General features: G+C 39.2%; 1 protein-coding gene across 1 annotated transcript in view; it reads right to left on the bottom strand.

Annotated features, from left to right (window-relative positions):
- Nucleotides 1–5509: 5509 nt before the first annotated feature.
- The window catches only part of TTC39C (tetratricopeptide repeat domain 39C), a 36996-nt gene continuing 20508 nt past the window's right edge, over nucleotides 5510–21997 (bottom strand). Inside the window, exons 7-14 of the mRNA XM_053962520.1 lie at nucleotides 16954–17047; nucleotides 16001–16108; nucleotides 15437–15546; nucleotides 14655–14778; nucleotides 11498–11595; nucleotides 10495–10599; nucleotides 8730–8768; nucleotides 5510–8083 (exon numbers count right to left, since the gene is read on the bottom strand). Of these exons, the coding sequence (XP_053818495.1) occupies nucleotides 7994–8083; nucleotides 8730–8768; nucleotides 10495–10599; nucleotides 11498–11595; nucleotides 14655–14778; nucleotides 15437–15546; nucleotides 16001–16108; nucleotides 16954–17047 (768 nt within the window). The 3' untranslated portion in view covers nucleotides 5510–7993. The remainder of the gene's footprint in view (nucleotides 8084–8729; nucleotides 8769–10494; nucleotides 10600–11497; nucleotides 11596–14654; nucleotides 14779–15436; nucleotides 15547–16000; nucleotides 16109–16953; nucleotides 17048–21997) is intronic.

Here is a 21997-nt window from a genome sequence, read left to right as displayed (position 1 = left end):
TACCTAAGCACAACCCTCCTTTACAAAAGGCTCTGCTGTTCCAGGGAGAGTGGGGGCAGGACAGCTCCATGCTGGAGGATTTCTCCAGCTGGGCAAGGGCTGAGCTGGCCACATGCCACCACAGGGAAGAGATGCTGGTGAACCTCACCTAGAAAGATGGGCACCAGTTGTCCTGCTCTTTGTGGAAGGATGGCTGCAGAAACTCATCAAGTCCAGCCACCACAGGCAACCCACCACCATTTTTTCCCTAAATGGAAAAACTTAGGTCACTGCTGGAATAAATGATCTTTTAGTCAAGGAGAATCAAAACTAGGGCTCCAACTAGTCACCTTTCCTTAGCCACAGGGCACATGGATTACATCTTAGGTCCCTAACACCTGCTTCAGAAAATATAGGTTTTGAGCAAGATCATTTGGCATCCATGGACACTTTCCCATCATTCTTACCTACCTCTTTGCCTGCAGGGGTACAGAGTCCTGGCCAGAGCCACATTTCTTGGACCAAATGGCAGTGAAATCTAACACAAGCAATGGAGCCAGGCAGACCGTGTTGGTTCAGTAGTTTCTCAGAAGTCACCTCTAACCCTGCATTGCACTGACAAGAGGTGATCTTCCATTTATTTACCACTAAGCTGTAGAACTGGAAGCTGGAAATGGGAAGATGACATGAATGCCCAAACTTTCTTACCTGACAAGACAAACTTGCTCAGTTTAATTCCAGTTGTGCTGTAGATTCTGTTTTCTCAGGATGCCAAATAAATCATCATCAGATGGACCTAAGGTTGTAGTCTACAAAGGGAATTACTTTGAAAACTGCTCTATAAAAGATGGAACCTCTACATCCATAATCAGTTCATCATCCCAACATAATGCTACAACCTCACTGGTTGAAGCAACCTTGGTTTCACTGCAGAAAGGTACACCCTGTAATGGATCATTAGGAGCAGGTGACAGTAGAGGAGAAAGGTGATCATTCTCTGTAAAACCAGCACAGTAGCAGAGGAGAAGGCAAGTCTTTCACTTCACCACAGCTCAGCACTGAGCTGCTTTCTGAATGACATCAGAAATTATGAGAGACATTTTTTGAAGCCATTAGAGCTAAATCCTCTCTGAAGAAACATTATTCTGCCTGCCAGCCCAAGCCAAGTCAGGCCCATTTATAACCTGTCACTATTGGGCAATGCCACAGAAAGGAACGACTGCCTTGCAGCTGTACAATCCAGTTAGCTCCCACCCACAGTGCCAAATCCTATACTGGCACTGTGGGTGGGAGACTCCAGAGGAAACCTTGCTCCCAGCCCAGGTGCTGTGAGTGTCACTGCCCAGGTGCCTCCTGGATGGTTGGACAGAGATGTTTCCTTAACACAGGCATTCAGATGACAATTTTTCAATTATGCAGGCACTCTCTCATCATATTTGAAAAGTCACAGCAGTCAGGCAAGGGCCCCAGTGACTGGAGAAAATGGAGTATCACATTTGTTTTTAAAAAAGGTGATAAGGACTGTAGGAGCTACCAACCTTACAGCCTTACTGCCTGGTAAGATCATGGTACAGATCATCCTGAAAGATACATCAAAACATAAGGAAGGCAGAGAGGTCATTAAAGACAGCCAATATGAGCTGCAGCTTCACCAAGGGCACAGTACCAGACTGATCTAGTGGCCATGGCTGATGGAGTCACTGCATTAGTGGACAAGCGATGAGGTTTTCAGCAATCCATCCCAACATTGGAGATATATGGGTTTGATGGATAAGGAAGTGGCTAGAAGAGTGGAAACAAACCAGCATTAAGTGGACCCTCAAGGGTCTTTACTGGAACCAAAACTATTGGTAACAAGTCTGTAGAAGACTCCTATACTGTCTCTTCAATGACAGCAGGATCAAGTGCTGTCCCTCAGCAAGTTTGCACATGACACCAAGCTGAGTGTGGTGCTGTTAATTTACCAGAGGGAAGAGATGCCATCCAAAGGGACCTGAACAGGCTTGAGGACTGAGCCCAAACAAGCTTCAGGAAGTTTAGCTAAGGTGAAGTGCAAGATCTTGCATCTGCCCACAGCATTCACACATTCCCATGAGCTGCTGCCTTTTCCCCCTCCCCACACTACCACGAAACCTGCTCCTGCTTTCTGCTGCTGACTTGCCTAATGTCCAGTACAGGCAGAACCCTTCTAAGCAAGTGCTTTTGCCAAAACCTGTTTTCCTCACTAGCAGCCAATCCAGACATTTCTTCCCAGCACAGGATAAGGGCAATTCTTCCTTCAGTCTCAGGCCCTGATGCCATCACACAACCTAATGCTGCACCTTGCGGAAAGCAGAAAGGCTTTGGCCACATTCCACCCCTCTGTGGTGAAGGGGTGGGTGCACAGACCATCCCCTGCTTACAGCCTGGCCTTTTAACACAGGCAACATACAAAACCAAAGGATTTGAACTGTAAAACAGGGCACCTGAGAAGCAATGTTCCTTGGTGGCCTCTGGCAGGGGCTCAGAGGACACAGCTGGAGACTGTAACCTCTTCAGCCACACCCCAAGAGGAACCAGGTTATTCCTTCACAATGGCTTTGTTTGTACTGCAGAATCTTATGATTGCAAGGGCAAACCCTGAAACAAACTTCACCTGCCCAGGTGATCGGGGCAGTGACATTTGCTTCCCAGCACACATTATTAGTAGGTACACTGTTCCAATACAGGTACAGGAGGTATTCTGTTCCAATACAACAAGCACAAAAAAGGTCACTGTGTAAGTGCTGTATTTTCAATGTTACCACTTGTTTTGGAGGATCATGAAGACAGAAAGATCACACAGGGGCAAGGCATGATCAGGAGTCTGCTGAGGGATAAAAACTTTAACCACAAACATTGCTGCAAATCAGCCTTCATTATAATTGGAAAACCATCTACCTACCTGCTCTGGCATTCTTGGATGTTTGCATCTCTAACACAAACCAGAGGGGAACTCCAGCACTACTGAAGATTTAAAACTCATTGGTGCTAAAGCATTTAGAAAATCTGTAACAGCTTCTTTTTAAAAGTAATATACTTGCAGCTGAACTCTCTGCTAATTTTGAATGAATTTCCAGTTCATTCACAGGAAAGTATGCTAATGTATACTCACCACAAAATGCTTCTTGAATCCTTAGCAATTTCTCAAGAAAACTTCTCACATTATCTTTTCAGTCCTGGAGAGTGACAACACAGTTGATAACATTTAAAATGTTAAATATTCATATTTTATGACTTGTGAAACTAGGAAGGAGGACTTCCTATAGAAAGAATATTTCAAGGATATATGTATGGGAAGTAGAAAATGCATCGTTTTTGGAGTAAGGAGAGGAATCCAAAGTCTAGATTTCTGTACTGAGAGCACATGGAAACAACACGCCTTGTTAAAGGCATTACACATACCTGAGCGCAAAGGTAGCCATGATTACTTTGAAACCATCCTCAGTGAAAACAGAGCAGAGGAGAACTTGCACATTTACTTCTCTGGAAAACTTTTAGAACTCCAGGTCTCCAAAGCTCTGCACAGCAAAAGATGCTTAAGTACAGATGTCATAAACCACAGAAAAATGTATTACCAGAGGTGAATACAGAACTGAAGCATAAACCTCCATAAATATTTGAAAAGGCTGCAGGACCTAACATAAAATTGTGTGTGTCTGAAACTAAAGAGCAGCTATAGGAAAAAATGTCTGGAAACTAATTCACTGTGCTGAGACTTAACTGCTGGTTTTGGAAGCCATCAAGAGCAATGTACCAGGTACTTTATTAACACACATCACCCTCTGGCCCCGTAGGGAAGGGCCTGTCAGCCCATGAGCAGCCTGCCCAACTGAGGTCATTGCCCTGTCCTACTACCTTTTGCCTCTTTGTGAAAGTAATAGCTTCCAGACAATGTTGAAATCTCAGAGCCTGGGCAGAAGTTCAGCAAATCAAGGTCCCAGATAAGCCTTATTTTTCAAACAGAAAAGGGATCAGGTTATTCATTAACTGGGAAGAAGTCTATGTCCCAGCAGTACAACTACCTTTTCTCAATACAGTAAACATATTGCTTTTAGTGAAAGACTGGGAGGTTGTTATTGCAAAAATTATTTATCTTAGCAAATTCTTACAATCTCTTTCTCCCTTCCTTCTCATATCCTCAAGTCAAACAAGTAATTTTTTTTCCTTTTAGCCTCTTCCCCTCTCCCACCTGGGCATCTCCTCTAGGTAAGCACAGCTTGCCAGAAATGCCTGAAGAACACTGACCAACAGCCAGTCCCACTGAGCTTAACAGATTACTTGACTGGAACACCATCATGGAATAAGTCACATCAAAAGATAACCAACATTTTGGAAAAACCAGCAATGGAAAAATTAGGGCTAACAGTAAGACAACTGTACATGAACTCCTCATCACTGACTTTCACTGGTGGTGAAAACACAGGGAGTTCAGTAGACTGTGAAGATCTTGGGCAATTGTGCAAAGGGGTTCTAAGCAGAGGCAGGGAAGAAATATGCAACTAATATGCACCTACCCTGATAACCTGTGATGGGTCCAGCTGTGGGGTCCAAACACACATCAAAAAAGTGATCAAATATAGAAATAATTCAGCATTTAATTCTGGAAAAGTTGCCTCAAGTTGAATTTCTCTGTGGTAGGAAATGGATGCAGAGAGGCCAGGTGAGCAGGAACACTTTTCACCATCTCCCAATAATGACACACTTTTGTGACTCCTAAATTTCACTTTTCCTTTGTGCTCTAGGCTGCCTGCAAAGTTTCTGACAGATGCCACTGGCTGCCCAATTGCCTTAAAATAAAAAGATAAGCATAAATTTACTTAAGATTAGCTTTAACATTTGGGATCCCATTTGTTTGGGATTGCATAACTTCTAATGAAAGTGCTTCCTACCACTGTTGGTGTTTCATAATCATTGCTGGCAAGGGAAGTTGGGTGCTGTACAGTCTACTCTGCTTTCACCCCACTGTAAGGTTTGCTCAGCCCTACACCAACCCAACACCTGCTCCTGTTCAGATTTCAGCAGGTACACAGCAGTTCTTAAACACAAGTATAATCAAAGACAATAACATTGTTGCAAACTGAAAAGCAATTCACTACAGCATTTGGGGAATTTTATTTAGGAATAAAGCATAATTAGAATATGAAACAAGCATTCAAAGTCAGAGAAGAAATTAAAATGCTTGCTTTAGAGTAACTTAGAAACACTTTTCAAAGGTGTAGGAATGCAACAAATACTATTGTATGTGGTTCTTTTTCTTCAGTGACGAACATGTGAATTGATGTCTTAAAAATGTACCTTAGCTCATTCACTGTATGATTGAGCTCAACATGATATAACTCACTTGCTAATCCAGGAGACTGCATGGAAGAAAAAATGCTGGAGGTAATTGCTGACTAGAAAACTTTCTTACAGAGTCGCTTAACATCCCAGAAGTTTTCCCAGTACTTGGTATCATCTTGTTCAGGAGGCCACCAATTATAAGTCACACTCAAGAAGCAAAGGAACAAAATTCATGTCCACATTTCTTTTAATTTTACTCAGAAATATAAAAGTGCAAGTTCTGTAAATTAACAACATTTACAGTACATCACAATAAATATGCCACCTTGTGACATCTAAAAATTCTAGTTATTTATCTGAAATGAGCTGTACTGAGATAAAAACTGCATCAACATCAACAAAAAATACCTGTCCCAGTAAAGATGGCCTTAATATATTAATTAGCAAGATGCATATTCCATTATTGCTATTAGACAATGCCTCCGAGTTCCACTGTATAAAAACTTACACAAAAGACGATTTATTTTTTTTTCTCATCACAGGCACAATCTAACATAAAAAATAATTTTGCCATATACAGTGTAGGAGGGTCTCCTATGAGGAGAGGGGGAAAATAAAGTAATTAATACAGAAACATACAGTTGTGATGATTTGCTAAGCCCACAGGAAAGCTGCACTTTGCACAGAGTTATTGAACTGTTACATGAACATATAATGTCTTTCTATACCCACTCCTGGCCCGGTGAGAACAGGTGAGGCCTTTTAGTAAATTTACTACAGTTTTCTAGCTACCTCCAAGTATGCAGACTAAATATCCCAACACAAATTGCATGCAGGTGCTTTGTGTCCTGAACAGCCAAGTTTCACATCATATTTAAAGAGTGTATTTAAAAAGAATTTTGCCAGTAGCTGCACCATTCCCAGCTATTTACCCAGAATAGACTGTCTGATTGAAAAACATTAAGAGTCAGATAGGACAAAATAAGATTTCAAGTACATTAAAGCCCATTTTTAAAATAATTATTTGAACTCTAAGCAGTCACTATATACATATATAATATATTATTTTCTACTCAATATTTATTTGGATTGACCAAATAAGGTTGAACACTCATTTAGGACTCAGTATTACTGTCAAAGTGGAACACACAGATTATAGAAAAATAAAACTGCTTTATAAAGAGTTCCTCCTCTCCTTCAGGAACTGCAACAGAAGTGTTAAACTGCTCTAGGAATGCCTTTCATAGCAGAACTGTGTCTTTCTAGAGAGAAGTAAGTGTCTCAACCATTTCATTTGGCCTACCAAACAGGACATTACTTCTCTCCTCCATATCAGTCTTGCTTTAGATGTAACCTCAAAAGCAAATCAATGAAGGTTAGGTGTGGGCAAAGTCTAGAACTTTGGCAACATGCTCTACAAAAAGGTAAGATGAAACAAAAAAAAAAAAAAAAACAAACCACCAAAAAAAAAAACAAACCAAAACAAAAAAAAGCTTAAGCTAAGGAACTGTTTAAGGCAACCTGACCAAAGTAAAGATAAGGCTTTTGGAAAACTACTTCCAAGGATATCCAGTTTTCTTAGCTTTGCAAAGTAACATAATTCAACTAACTTTATGGTCAGATTTCCATTCATAAGCTTCTTTAAAAAAATATTTACCTTCCTAGAATATTAGCTGAATATAAAACATAAGGAAACATTACAGACAAAAGTAAAAAAAAAAAGCTACAGATAAGCACACTGATCACCAAGTATTAAAAACTATATGGCCATGACAAAAGTTTTAGGATCTCTGAGGTATTTCAATTACTTAACACCACAGGCTTGAAATACTATACAGAGACTGAAGATATTGTAATATTGGTGTAACTACCAAAGCAGTTTTGTGGGTTGGCATTTTTTTGGTTGCGGGTTTTTAAAATACCTTTAAAGGTCACTGCTATAAGGATCCAGCAGCTTGACTGAAAAATGTGTAAAATCTTAACATGATATTCAGAACATAAGAGCGAAATAAGAACTGCCCAAGCTACTACTGCATGTCAAAGTATTTGTCTGGAATGTACCAAAAGCAAAGAACTTAAATATTGACATCACTGATATCACAAATATGAGCTGGGTTGGGAGGAAAGGGATAAAGAACAGAAGGGGGTGAGAGGTTTAAAATTCACCATTAGCCATCATGAGGTAACTGGCAAAAGCCACTAAAATTTAGTAATATCTGCTTTTTGTGGCTGAACAGTTTTCCTCCTCCTCCTGTGTGCTGGCTAATACTTGGAGAAAAAGGAGTATTCTGACCACTTCCAACTTCAACATTTAAACCAATTACTTATATTGCATAATTCTAATCAAACCAAAAGTGTTCCTCCTGGAAAATGTTAGACATAGATCTGTTTTAAAAGGTAAAAATCAACCTTGCCAATGTTGTTGAAGCAAATGATGTGCTTATTTAGGCTCACCCACAGAGTTACAAGTAATTTTGTTCAGCTTGGTTTAAACAAAATAAAAAATAAAGAGTTAAAAACACAAGGTCACTTAACCTTCTTCCTGGTTGTTTACCTTTAGTTAAAATTGTAATGTTTTTACTCAGCCATACTAGGAAAGTGTCTCTGGCACAAGTGGTTTTCAGAAGAAAAGCTGGGCTTCCCAACAGCTCTTTCTTCTGCTTCATCCTAAAGTGCAGGAACTGTGGGAAAGGGTAGCAAGCCTTCCTGACAGTCACTGTGGAACCACTTCCCTTAGAGAGGCTAAGGCTGCGTGTATGCGGACGTGCAATCTGTTCTCAAAGTCATAGCCAGTAAATTCCTCCTGGGGGAAAAAAAAACAAGGAAAAAAACCCCAAACATATACCTGTTAGCCTCCTTCACTTCAGGATATGCAGATAATCTTGCTATTAATGCTTAAAAAATCATGTTACAAAAGAGTCCAAAGAAAAGAGGTGAACTGGCTACTGCATGTTGCAATATCCCCACATTACCCACAGCAAAGGAATTATTACAGATATTCCAAGTTGGTAAAGAGGGCAGATTGAAGCACGTATAGTTGAAGAGCACCTGAAGGGTTCTACTAATCCAAAAGCTCCAGAAAATCCCAACAGGCCCAAGGCAGGAACCAGTTAGAACAGACAAGGAATGGAGAATTGTAATTTTCAAAATTTTTGTAGCCAAATCTTGGTTGAAAAACTTATCAAGGTTCTAACACTTGCAGGAGCTGTCAGTGATGTGGGATCTGTGTGATGGCTGGCCTAGTACCACATACCTATGGAGCACACATAAATGTGTACCATGCACATTAATGCACATTTAAATGACAGGAGTTTACAGTGACAGTAGATTACAGGTGAGGGACACCACCACTTAACACCCACTCCCCCTTCCCCAAGCCCCTGAAAACACAACTTCCCAAATGCCCTTTCATCTCAGACAATTAAATTAGAAAATGCCTTAGTTTTTACCTTGGCTTGGAGCAGTAATGTTTTGCCTCTTGGCACAGTCTACAAAAAGACAAACATTGCATTGGAAACACATCACAAATGTTATAGAAAATACTTTAAGTAAATGAGCTGGTGAGACTGGAGTAACATCTCTACCTTTGAAAAAGGTACTGAGCAGACAAACCCTCTCAAATTAGGAAACTGGAAATACTAATGAGGCACCCAGGAGAAGCACTATTATGTATTTCTAGTCTTCTACAGAAAAGGTGAAATTACAAAAATTACAAAATCCTATTCCCTTCTCTTTCTTAACCATTATGGAACTCTAGCACAACACCCTAGCTACTAAATGAAATTCTGCAAAAACAGGAACCACTCACCTCTAGTTCTAGCTCTTGCTTTCCCCTACTCCATCCCATTTTATTGAAGTCAGGCATCATTTACCTCCTCATTTTCCAAGTGCCACGAGAGGGAGTTTCCTCCACATCCTTCATATGCTAAAGACTACCACAGCTCCTCCAGCTGAGGCTTGTTCAGCCCTCAAACACCCTACATGAGGCACATTCAGTTACTGTGTGCACACACTGTGTGTAAAGCAGGAGGAGGGAAGGACTGCTCTCATGTTCTTCAAATCTTAACATACCTTCACTACCTACATTTTTGGGGGTTTTTTTTAGAGGCACTTGACATGATCAAATTTAAACATAAACGTGGAAAGAAAGGCAACAGGAACTGTTAAGGGGCTCAGACCTTCCTTCCAGGCTTCAAAGCCCAGTTCTAAGTCTTAGGGCAGCAGGGTTTTCAAAAAGAAAATTAGTTTTAAATTTTCTCGTTCTGTCCTTTGTCATGATAACTTTCTTTATTGAAAGATTTTCCTCTCCTCCCGCCTTTAAGAGGAAGGCTCAACTCTAACTAAATGTGACAACACGAAACCAACTGAAAACAGAATCTTAAGAATATGAGATACTATCAGCCCACTACTTCATACACCACATACAGTGAAGGGAGGGTTCAAGTGACTACCCTGTAACCACTTCCCCCCTAACCAGCCATCTGATTAATGACACAAGGTGGCATAAACTCCAAGGACTGGGGTTACACATTTGAGGAGAGAAATGGCACCAAGAGTGCTGCACAAGCTGCTCTGGTTTAAGATTCTGTGCATGTGCAAGACCTGAACATACCTGCAGGTATGTGCAAGACCTGAACAATTAAATGTACTGTCAGCCAAGCCATTTGGACAATCTGAAAGCCAGGTGGATTATTTTCTTCCACAACCTGAAGAACAAAGCCCTCACTACTCAGGGTGGAAGTCAAAATGCCCACACAATCAGCTTTAATGGAATTTAAATGACTGAAAAAAAACCACTTGCTATTTTAGGAAGGCATCAAATTCTATTTGGAGAGGATAAGTACAGGTGAACTTTGAATGGCATCCAACAGGATATTAAATAGGTGAGAAAAGGACCCTAGGCATCCACCAGACTAAATCCCTCCTGCAGACAAGAAATCCCTGCTTATCCAGGGCATTCTGGTGAGGCCTTTGTTGCCACCAGCAGCAGGAACACTCTCAGTATTAAAAAACTAAAACATTGTGATCTAAAACACATTAAATTTCTTGGATTGAATCCCCATCCCCCACAAAGTTGTAAGTTTCTTTATGGTAGGCATGAAACAAATTTTTAAAACTGCATATGCACCTACAAACTTTGTTTCATTCTTTGTATAGAAGTATGTTGAGTCCTTCCACTAGTTTTTTAGGTTTAAAAATAGGTCATGGTATTACCTCTGGATTGTCCAACAGGATACAGCCAAGTTCATAGCAAGCATATGGCTGGACATACAAGTTGCTTTGACGGCAGAGTTCATCTTTAGCAGCTCGCTGAAAGTACTGTAATAATGAAAGAAAAAAAAAAGAAACCAAAGACTGCAGAGGTACATTAAAATTTTCTGATTTTACTTCCAAACAATGCAGAAGCACAATTCAACTTTAATCTGTAGAAATTAGCCAAAGCTAAAATGAGAATCCATTAAAAATGTGCAATGGTATAGATTCCTACAGCACTACTGTATCAAGGCAAAATTCTTAGTTTGGCTTTTTACCAAGTATTATAGTGACTGATTCAAGAGTTTTCCAATTTCATAGTGAAAAAAAATATTAGCTCTAACAAGAAACTGACATCAAAGATGAAGTATCCAGATTATTTAAGGTATGTTTGAGAGAAATGGGGTAGGGGGAAGGAGGGTTTAAAGCCAGCATCTTGCTGCTTATGTGAATAACATTCTATTTTGGGGAGGAAAAAGGAAAGTTGTACCTAGAGATCAAAACCTGGAGTGGTGGCAAAATTATTCTTTGGTATGTGCTAATAATCAAACTCCTCTCTCTAACATGTTCAGAGAAGAAGCAGCAAACCTGTGCCTTCAGAAGGGCACTCTCCAAGATACTTTTTAAAAAAATTCGTTTTCTTTGGGGGACAAAGTACATCTAGCAGAGCAAAAACTTTTCTCTTATTCTTTCCAGGTTCCCCATAACTCTTGTTACTACAAACCACTTTACTGCCATGTTCATTCAACAAAGCCAATTACTTTAACAGCACAGAATATAATGAAGACATGTTAAATCAGAAGATTTTAAAAGAAACTGTTAGAATTCACAAACCAGAATGATCAATGGCACTGAAAAACTAATGACTTGCTTAACACCCTTACTCAAAAGTATTCACTGTTTTTAAAAGAATAGTTTATAAAATAGGAATAATAAAGGTGGAAATTACCATTGAACTACTTACCTGAACAGCATCCTCAGAATTTCCTAAACATTTGTGTATGGCACCGAGAAGCAAATTCCTCAAACCAGCAGCCGATGAATCATCCACATCATGACAAGCTTAATGAAAAGATTCCAGTAAACAAGGTGGATTGAAATACTTTCTTAGACAATAACTGATTTACATTGTCTTTTAGTATGATACTTAATTTTTTTGGAAAAAGGAGATGTTATTAACATTAACAGAAAGCCAAGTAAGTTGTTTTCTTTTAAATACAACCCGTTCTGTATGAACCTCATCAAGAAATCTGCCACTCATGAGAGCAATTCCTAACAGGAATGAATGGGTTGAAGTCAAAGGCAGTTGGTGTGCTCCTCTCACAAGAGGAGGACTGATCTTTACTGGTCTTTGAACTATCCACTAAAAGGTAAAATTAAGAAACAATCATCTAATTCTGGTATTACAGAACACTGGTTAGTCCCACATATTGAAAGAAAAATACACAGACCAAGGTAGAAGGAACACAGGGCAAGCAATTCAGACAAACCTGACATTTTCTGAACTGAAGCCAAGTGACAGATGCACAAAAATTTGTACTGGACTTAAGAACCCAGCCTAGAGTGTTTTGGCATCACAATTCTCAGTGATGATGGGAGGATATGGTTAATTTGCCAGACCTTAGCTGGTCCACAATCTGGGGACAGACTGTGCCTCAGCTGAGTAGTTCTCTGTTTCCAGGAATAACTGAATCACAACGCATGGAACCCTTTCTAAACAAATCAGACTCCATTTTGATCACGCTTATTAGTGCCAGCTCTGCTAATACAAGGCAAGTTCCATGAGGAGCCATTTGTACTTGCCCATGCCAGCATCTCCAGGAAGGAGAGAGTACAGGGTTTTTCATCCCATAACTGCTGTGTCTGGAGCAGTGCAGCTCCTTCAACATTTTGCCTCACAGCCTAAACCCTGCCAGACCATAACCAGCTCTGCATTTACAACACAGATAATCCACAACCCAAAGAAGCCACCTATGGATAACTATAAGGTGGCTTCATGAAGTATTTGCATTGTCAGTTCTTGTGTGGATTACAAGTCTTAAATCATTTGGCATTTTACTTACAGAGATTCAAGTGGATACAAATTAATTCCTTTAAGTCAAGTTCTAGCCCTGAGGAAAAGCCTGGAAATCCACCCCAACAAATTACAATCCAATTGTTCATGACAAGAGGAAACAAATGTGGGGAAAAAACCTCCCTATTATTCATGTTTTTGAAATACACATAGGTGCAAAAATAACACTCACTGCACAGAAAAACCTTCAACCAGGGATGGCTGATGCAGACATATTTGTCAGTGTCAAACTGACAAGCAGTGTATCTCTGAATTTGAACCTATACTGCTATTTCACATTAAAATGTGAACCACTGACTGGAAGCTTACACAAGAGAGACCTACACTGCCTCTGAGTGTGCAGGAGAGAATACAAATTCCTTATACCCTCTAAGGCTGACCACTCTGAAGGCAAATGACAGCCAGAAAAAATACTTGAATTTATTTTGATGTTAAGTAAATCTGATTTTAAAGCCTATCATTACCTTTCTGACTAGAAAACTAGGAATCTAACTATAACCTACTGCCATCATGTAATGTAAATGGACAAGTTACCTCAAATTAAAACTGGAACTAACACTGCAACTAGTGTTGACTCTTGATTTTGAGACTGGAGTTTTCTAGCATAACATGAAAATTCTGTACAATCCCCAAAATTCCATGATTAAAAAAAAAAAAAAAAAAAAAAAAAGCACCCCATAGCAACAATTTTTGTTTTGTTTTCTAAATGAGCAAGTAATAATCAGAGGATTTTAGAATGGTTTGGGTTGGAAGGTACCTTAAAGACCATCTAGTTCCAGCCCCCTCCCATAGGCAGGAACACCTTTCACTAGACCAGGTGACACAGACCCTCATCCAGCCTTCCTGGAACACTCACAGGGATGGGACATCCACAGCTTTCCTGGTGTGCCAGTGCCTCACCACCCTCCACAGTGCCTCACCACCCTCACAATAATTATTTCTTAATATCTAATCTACATTCACCTTCTTTCTGTTCAAAGCCATTCCCCCGTGTCCTGTCACTCCCCGGCTCTTGGAAGAAGTCCCTCCCCAGCTCTCTTGCAGGTCCCCTTTAAGAACTGAAAGGTTCTCTAAGGGCTGCCTGAAGGCTTCTCTTCTCCAGGCTGAACATTCCAAAATCTCTCAGCCTAACCTCACAGGAGAAGTATTCCAGTCCTCTGATAATCTGTGTGTCCCTCTTCTGGACCCACTCCAACATGTCCATGTCTTTCTGGTGCTGGGCATCCCAGACCTGGACAGAGCACTCCAGGTGGGATCTCACCAGAGCAGAGGGACAGAATCACCTTCCTGGACCTGCTGGCCACACTCCTTTTGATGCAGCCCAGGATGCAGTCAATGGGCTGCCAATGCCCATTTAGAAATGCTCATTTAGAAAACAAAACAAAACAAAACAAAAATTGTCTGCCAATGCCAAGTCATGTTGAGCTTCTCTTCAACCAGCTTGAAACTGTTTGCAGACTGCAAACAAAAGCAATTGCTGGATAGAGGAAGAAGCACTGAACACTTAATGATACACACTGCTACCACAAGCATCACATGAGACACCCCTAAGTCAGCTGGAGACTAAGGAAGAGGCAACCACTCACCACTAAGAAGGTCTTAGGACAAACAGAACACTTATCATGTCATAGATAACCTCACAAGCTACCTATTTCCTCTTAGAAGAAAACTGACATGCAGGAATGAACACTTAGTTTTAACTTTTTTTCCATTTTATTGCTATGTTTAAATGAGTTACATTTTGCTTAGTGGCAGTAACTTTTGCTTAGGAAGAGTAACTATCATGCTATTGTTTCATTTTAAACAATGATTAACAAACAGCTATATGCAGCAGGCAGTTACAACTTCTCCCAAAAACTTGTAAAAATGAAGCATTAGGCTGAGTAGTAAGGGGTCACTATTCTTTTGTTACTCACCTGTACTTGCTATGACACATGCACACAAGTTAAAATGTTCATGCTACTGCTATTAGCCCCTCCACACAACAGCATAAAATCATACATCTCATTTTAAAATGTAAATAAATAAATCAAGGAACCATATATACCTTGACTCATATGCTGTAAGTTCGAGAGGGAACAGTTTGGAAGGGCTTTCCATAAGTACAATACTTCAATGGATGCCAGGACACAGAGCTCTTTGGTTGGTATTTGTTTCCTAAATCTATCTGCCTGCAAAATGCAAGAAAGAAAGAAGGGAGATCCATAATTTTTTTCCTTTAGAGGGAACATGATATTCACAAACAATGTATCATAAACACTAATTTTAACTGTTTTATAAAGTCACCCAACAATTTTATGAAAATAAAGTCAGTGGTAACTTAGCCTAAAGATTTTAAGACTAAAAATCAAAATCTTTCAAATAATTTAAGGGCTCATATATTGATCAAAATGAAAACCTCCTTGTATGCAGCCTGACTGGTCCAATACACAGTGACTGGATTCTGAGACAGTACCATCTGCAAGATCACCAGTTGAGAGCTATTTCCTAGACAACTCCTAGCTCTCAAAAATAACTAAGGCTTTCACAAACAAGACAAGACAAAAAAGGAGTAAGGAAGGCAAAGCTAGAAGGAAAATTACCAAAGCAACTACAGTATCATGTACTTTTATCTTTAATAATTAGTTTAGCTGTAGAGTGAATAGCTAATTCCCATTTCCTTTGTTAGGTCCTTCAAATTACACTATTCTTTTTCCACCCTATCCCTTCCCACAAATTCTACAGAAGCAGGACAGCAGAAAAGAGATACATCCTGCTAAAGAAAATATTGAACTAAAAACTGAACTGTCATTAGTGTACCATAACAAGTCAGCCTAGGCAAAAACCAACCTTTTTCACTGAAAATTGTTCAATCTGATTGTTTTTTCTTTTGAAAAGCTTCTGAACTTCCTTGAACACATTCTGAGCACCATTGACATCACCAGTGGCTCCCTGACACACTGCAAAAATACAGAAACAAAAACACATTAACAGTACTGGGATATGAAACAGGAAAAATTAAGATTAGATATCATATGGTCATAGAGAAAAACCTCCACACACTCACTTCCAGAAAGTTATCTAGATTGAGGATTTGACCAGCATGGTAATCTCAACTCCCCCAGGTACCCTCTGTGTTCATTACAAAGTCAGTTCTACTTTTTATATCCATTAAAGGAAGTAATATCACCAAGCTTGTGAAGTGGTAATAATTCTATCTACATGGAAAGGGTACAGGTATGAGCATGCAAGTGTTCATTACGGAAACAAACACAATTGTCCAAGTCAAGCCTAGCACAAAGCTGCTTGTGCAGCAGGCACTACGTGCACCAGCAAGTTTCCCAAGAGAAAACAGTGCCAAACCTCTACCACATCTCTGACTTACCATTTCCCCAACACCCTGGATATACTCACCTGCTGTTAAATAAGCATAGTAGCACTGGGACCACCTGGATTCATTTTTAAGCCTTTCGAAGGATTCAAAGGCATCTTTGAAGTTCATCTCTATCATGCTGCACCAACCTAAAAGCAACACTGATTTAACTTCAAGGGAACTACAGCAATTCGAACTCAGTGTCAACATTATTGAAACACACAGTTCTGTTGTGTTTGCTTTGTTATGAGAGCTGGAGCATGTTTATCAACTATAAAAGTAACTGGAAAATTAAAAACAAAACAAATGACATACATTTGAAGTCTGGTTTAAATTTTCTGTGACATTTTGAATTAGAAGATTCCATAGGAAATAATGAAACCACATTTCAGAACAGGAACAAAATTATATACTAAAAGCTCTCATTTTTAAAATTTAGATACTACATTTTGTAGAATGCTGAAATTTACAAAGCTACTACTTTTTCCATTATTATTTTCTACTGTGACAAGATCCCATTTAAAGCTTGAAGCAACCTATCTTCTCCACTATAAAGACTTGTATGCAAATTATGACCATATATATCACATCTTTCTATTGATAGAAGGAAATGAACACAAAATACAGATCCTGCAAACTGTGAAGCGTCACTAAACTGATTCGTTTTTGGCACAGAAATGATGAATCCATAGACAAGTCAGATTAATTTATTTCTAATTTTAAATAATACTTAGTAGGTTAACAGTTTGCTCTTGATTCCACAGTCAACTCTCTGATTTTGCATCACTTTGTACTTGCAGATAATTTTATTATGAAAAAGTGCTGAATTCTACTTGTCTAAACAAGAAGATTATTACCATAATTTACCCAAGACAAAGGCCAGTAATCTAAAACCTTTTTTAAAATCCTAGTAAGAAGTCTCCAGTTTGTTTACTGAAGCTGCCAGTCAAAACTTGAAAGTGAGCTATTTATGGTGTAAACACATCCAACATACCTATTTCATATAAGCAGACATGTTGAATCTCCCTTTGGTCTGTTGCAAGTTCCAAAGCAGTATGAAATGAGGTCAAGGCACTATTAATTTGACACTAACAAAGGTGAAAGAAAAAGAAAAAATTCAGATACCTGAGATTTAAAATTTGTTGGATAATTTAATATTACTAAAGAAAAATTCATATTTCTTCTAATAGGTAGTTAATAAAAACTAGAGTAGAGTAGTTTAATAGTGTAATAGCAGCCAGGTCAGATCATGTCTCCTCCACCTTCAACCTTAAAAATCAGAGACTATATTAGTCCTATGTGCTATTAAGTCCAAAATTAATTTGGTTTGTGCAGTAAGCTTTCAAGTTATCTCACTTCTACTTTTACTAGTCATTCCACCTTTAAAAATCGTGGTTTTAATATCTGCTAATGATGTTTAACTTTCTGCACAAGAGGATACCTTTAGTGTTTGATTTCATTTATTTTGAACTTTTCACCTCTTCCCATATCCCTCAGAAACCCCTTCAAGCAACAGTTAGTAGAGAATTCATAAATGCTGCATGACCCATAAGAAGATAAAGCATATGAGAGAAAAAGCATTTTGATAAAATCATTAGCCAACAACAGCTTAGCAAAAAGAGCTGACATTTTTCTAAGAACTAGAATGGTAGTTCTTTTGACTACCTGGTTTTCCCAGTCTGAGATGGGACTTCATCCTATCAATCATTATGGAGGGGAATGAAAATCAATATTTAATTACACATACTATATATTCCAATACAGCCTATACCAGCTTTAATACTGTTCCTGCATTTATTATAATTTATACAACAGAACAATTTTTAAGCCTCTCTCTGCTGACTAAGCATGTGAGCAAAATAAACAATACAAACTCGCCATCTATGCCAGCATAACTGAATTTAAAAATTCCTACAAAAATCTGCAGCATTGTAGCTTAAGTCCAGGCATACAGAGAGCTCTGAAATGATTGTATTAGGTTTTCTCCTTTGTCTCATCAGGGAAAACTGGTTTAGTTGCTAAGGAATGATTTAACTGTAAATAATACACATTGCATCAAGACTACACAACTGCAAGCACAGGGAGCCACAGCTGTATCAATATAAACACTGAACACTTGGAAAGTACAAAAGTGATTGAAATAAGATGCTTGTTGGCAAGGCAAAATAATATACCATGCAGAAAGATAGGTGAGTTATATTTGCCCTCAGAATTGTCAGGGAGCCTGAGCCAGGTGCTCCTTGTTCGCTCCTGTATCAGCACATTCTCTCCATTACACATGACTCCACTGACACTGCATCACCCCAACACAACTTCCCAGAAAGTAACTGCTATGGGTCCAGTCTTACAGAAAAAAATAAAATAAAATAACACCAGTTTAGAACTTTATTTCTGTGCTAGGCATTCAAAAGCTCTGTAAATCTATGTTTTCAGTGCTTCTGTGAAAAATGACCAAAAAAAAAAAAAGAAAATCTAAATATTTAGTCCTCTTTAAAGAGGACTACACCTCCTTCTAAACCCCTAACCATTCTGAAATAGAAATCTCTTATTCCATAAAATGACTACTGGCAATCAACTCATTGTCTGCAATGCTGTAAACCTACCTGGGGCAGCACAGGAAATACTGACAACCTAGCAATATACAAGTCCAGTTTGTTGAATATTCAAATCTTCTATAACCCACCTCTCTAACTCTCTAGATCTCTCACGTGTTTTGACATCTGCCTAAGTTCTCCTTCAGCATCAAGCTCATTTAAGTATGTTTCTGAGACATTCATTAATAATTAAAGTTTCAATCATCTCCAGGGATTGCAGCAACATCCTGGAATATGAATTACTACTCTTGGAGTTAATTCTTTAATTACTTTCTGTTTACTGCTTAAAAGAACAAACAAAAATAATTACAAAGTCCTAGAAGTCTGCAAGTGTAACATCCTGGCTGCACCTGAAATTGATGCTCTTGAGATTTATAAATACACACACTTGTAATTCCTTCAACAGGCATCACTGACATCTCTTTTGGACATAATACAAAGACAAAAAAAGACCAACCCATAAAATATGTAGTATACAGAACTACAGAACCATAAAGAGGATTAATAAACTGAATGTGAGAAGCCTAGTCTTACAATTCTGGACTTCAGATTAAAACTAAAAGCACCCCAACCAAACAACTAAGTATCTATAGAGCTTACCAAGACAATTTGGTTTCCCAAGACAGCATGCATTTCCCCAGAGTTGTTCTGAAATCTCAGGACACTTTCCCTCTGTCAGAACTCTCCATTCTCAATCACCACTCTGAATTCATAAAGCTTTTAAGAAGTCATGCTCAGAAATAAGGGAAAACCAAAAATCAACTTCCAAAAGCTAACAATTTATACCGGAGGACATTATATGGATGTTTCAAAACCTGTATTTTCTATTCCTCAGCACACTAAAACCTATTCTTCCTTAGACAAGTCACAGAATCAAACTAGAATAAAACTAGGGTATTGTATTTTATAGGAACAAGTAACTAGAAAAGTCAACACAATTCCTGAAAATAAACCTTGATGTTATGCATGCTCTGCAATTTTTACTTTAGACACTACTGTGATTTTCTTCCAGAAAGCTCATTTAAGACATCTCAATACTTGTTATTACTCTTGTTATTATCTACTCAGCCTGCTTTTCTGTAGCATACCCTCTCACCCCTAAATAAGAATGATGGTGCTGATACCATAACATCTACAAAAGGTAACTAAAAAGCAAGAGTGCTTGTAGGCATTACATTTGATCACGTTACCACTGCACACTTTCTGCAGCCTGCTCATCAACCACAATTTAGCACACCTGAAAGTAACACTGGTGTTCTGCCTGTCAGGGGGAGTACTTGGTACTTTTTCCTTCAGACTATTTACATGCACCTACACCAATGGAAAATATGAGTCAAGCCTCAGAACCTGAGGGGTTTTTGCAGCCAGAGATTTCCTGTTGTTCATATATTTTATCTATATATCTATATATATATATATAGATATACATACCATATAATACATACCATATAATCACAACTCAAGCACAGAAATGTTCATAAAAGCAGTCTTAGTGAATTTTGCAAAAGTCAATAAAAATGCTACTTTTAATACACAGTCTCTTAACCTACTCTTTGGAAAGAAAAAAGACATTTGATCAACCTAGCAGAGCAACCTTTACATTTCTGGTGCACTTTTATTCCAGTCTTCCCAGATCATCCTCCTTTCTTTTCCCTTAAACTCACTCAATTAAATAGTCTCCAAATGCTTTCAGACTTTTCTCTCAAAAATGTGAATCTGGGGAAAAAAAGCTGATAGATAATCTGCTCCACATTTATCACACCTGTAAAGCTGCTACTTCAAAAACTGAAGTCTGCTAAGGGTTTTACTGGCTAATATCCATTCATGCTTTTTGGGGCACAAAGTATTATTCAGCCCCATGCTGTTCATTTGTCTTTTATAGACAGGAAGGTTTCACAGAGACAGTGCTTTCTCCTTGACTGCCTTCCTTGGCAATTTTCTCCTTTGTCAGATTTGTGTCTCTGTCTGTGTCTCACTGACCAGTCCTGAATTACTGCTCCTGCCTTCTGAACAGTTTCCCTGTCTCCAAGGGTCCATGGGCTGAACGGTGCTCCTTACTGTCTTTTTCTCCATAGAAAAGAAAAGACACATACATACAGTATAAAGGCTTCCTAATGGAAGCTGAATATACCATCAGCTGAAGGCTACAAAAAATGTATGCAGGATCACAAGAAAAAAATTTGATGGACTGAGTGCTAGCAGGCCCTAATGCAAACCCTACAACCATAAATTGAACACACAAGGTCTTCTGAGTAACATCTAAGATGCCTTTTATCCATCTGTACTATTATATTGTGTCACAGAACCACTAAAAGATGACAGATGTAAAAGAAGGACTCAAGTATGTAAGTTTCAGCTCAAGGTATACTTTTAAGTGCCTAGAGGTTAAAATACAATTCTAGTAAGCCACCTGGAATAATATCCTATGCCCCCTGGAAAGAATTTAAACCTAATTGTGCACTAACAGTTTCAAAGAAGGCCAAATAAGCACTTCCTAGGTTTTGCAGGAGCTGTCCTCACCCACCTTAAAAATGAGGAAATTACAACTCAGCATTTTAGCCTGTAATGTGAGAGTGTCTGTGCACTTCTAGTTCAGAGCCACAGAATCGTTTAGGTTGAAAGAGACCTCCAAGATCAGCCCAACCTTTGACCAATCATCACCTTGTCAACTAAACCACAGCATTAAGAACCACATCCAGTCACTTCTTGAATACCTTCAGGGACAGTGATCCCACCACCTCCATGCACAGTCTGTTTCAAAGCTTAACAACCCTTTCTGTGAATAAATTACTCCTGATCTCCAGCTTGAGGCCATGTCCCTTGTCCTCAATGCCTGGGAGAAGGGATCAATCCCCAGCTGGCTACACACTCCTTTCAGGCAGCTGTAGAGAGTGATAAGGTCACCCCTAAGCTTCCTCCTCTCCAGACTAAACAATCCCAGCTCCCTCATCTGCTCCTTAGACTCGTGCTCCAGACCTTTCACCAGTTGTGTTGCCCTTCTTTGGACACACCAACAACCTCAGTGTCTGTCTTGAATTGAGTGGCTCGGGACTGGACACTACTTGAGGTGAGGCCTCACCAGTGCCTCCACAAAGGGGGACACAGTCACTGGCCTGGCCCTGCTGGACACACTAATATGCAATGGATGCTTGTAAGACCAATGTCCAGATTCAGGACACATGTAACCACAAGTGTGTTGTGCAAAAACCCAGTGCAGCTCCCCATGCAATTGCCACCAGTCACATTCCTTCCTTCACTATTATAACAACAGCATTTAAGTAAATTAAGCTGGAAAAGTCCTACCAAACTCCTGAAGAGCCCGTAACACTTAAACATTCAGACACAGCAAAACCTCTGTGACAGAGCACCACTTGGAACAAAGAAATGATGGGAGGAGGGGGAAGAGGCTGCTGAATGGAAAAGCTCTCATAAAAACACACACAT

This window comes from Vidua chalybeata, chromosome 1 (genome assembly GCF_026979565.1).
Source record: "Vidua chalybeata isolate OUT-0048 chromosome 1, bVidCha1 merged haplotype, whole genome shotgun sequence".
Lineage (NCBI taxonomy): Eukaryota > Metazoa > Chordata > Aves > Passeriformes > Viduidae > Vidua > Vidua chalybeata.
This window is presented reverse-complemented; position numbering and strand designations above follow the sequence as displayed.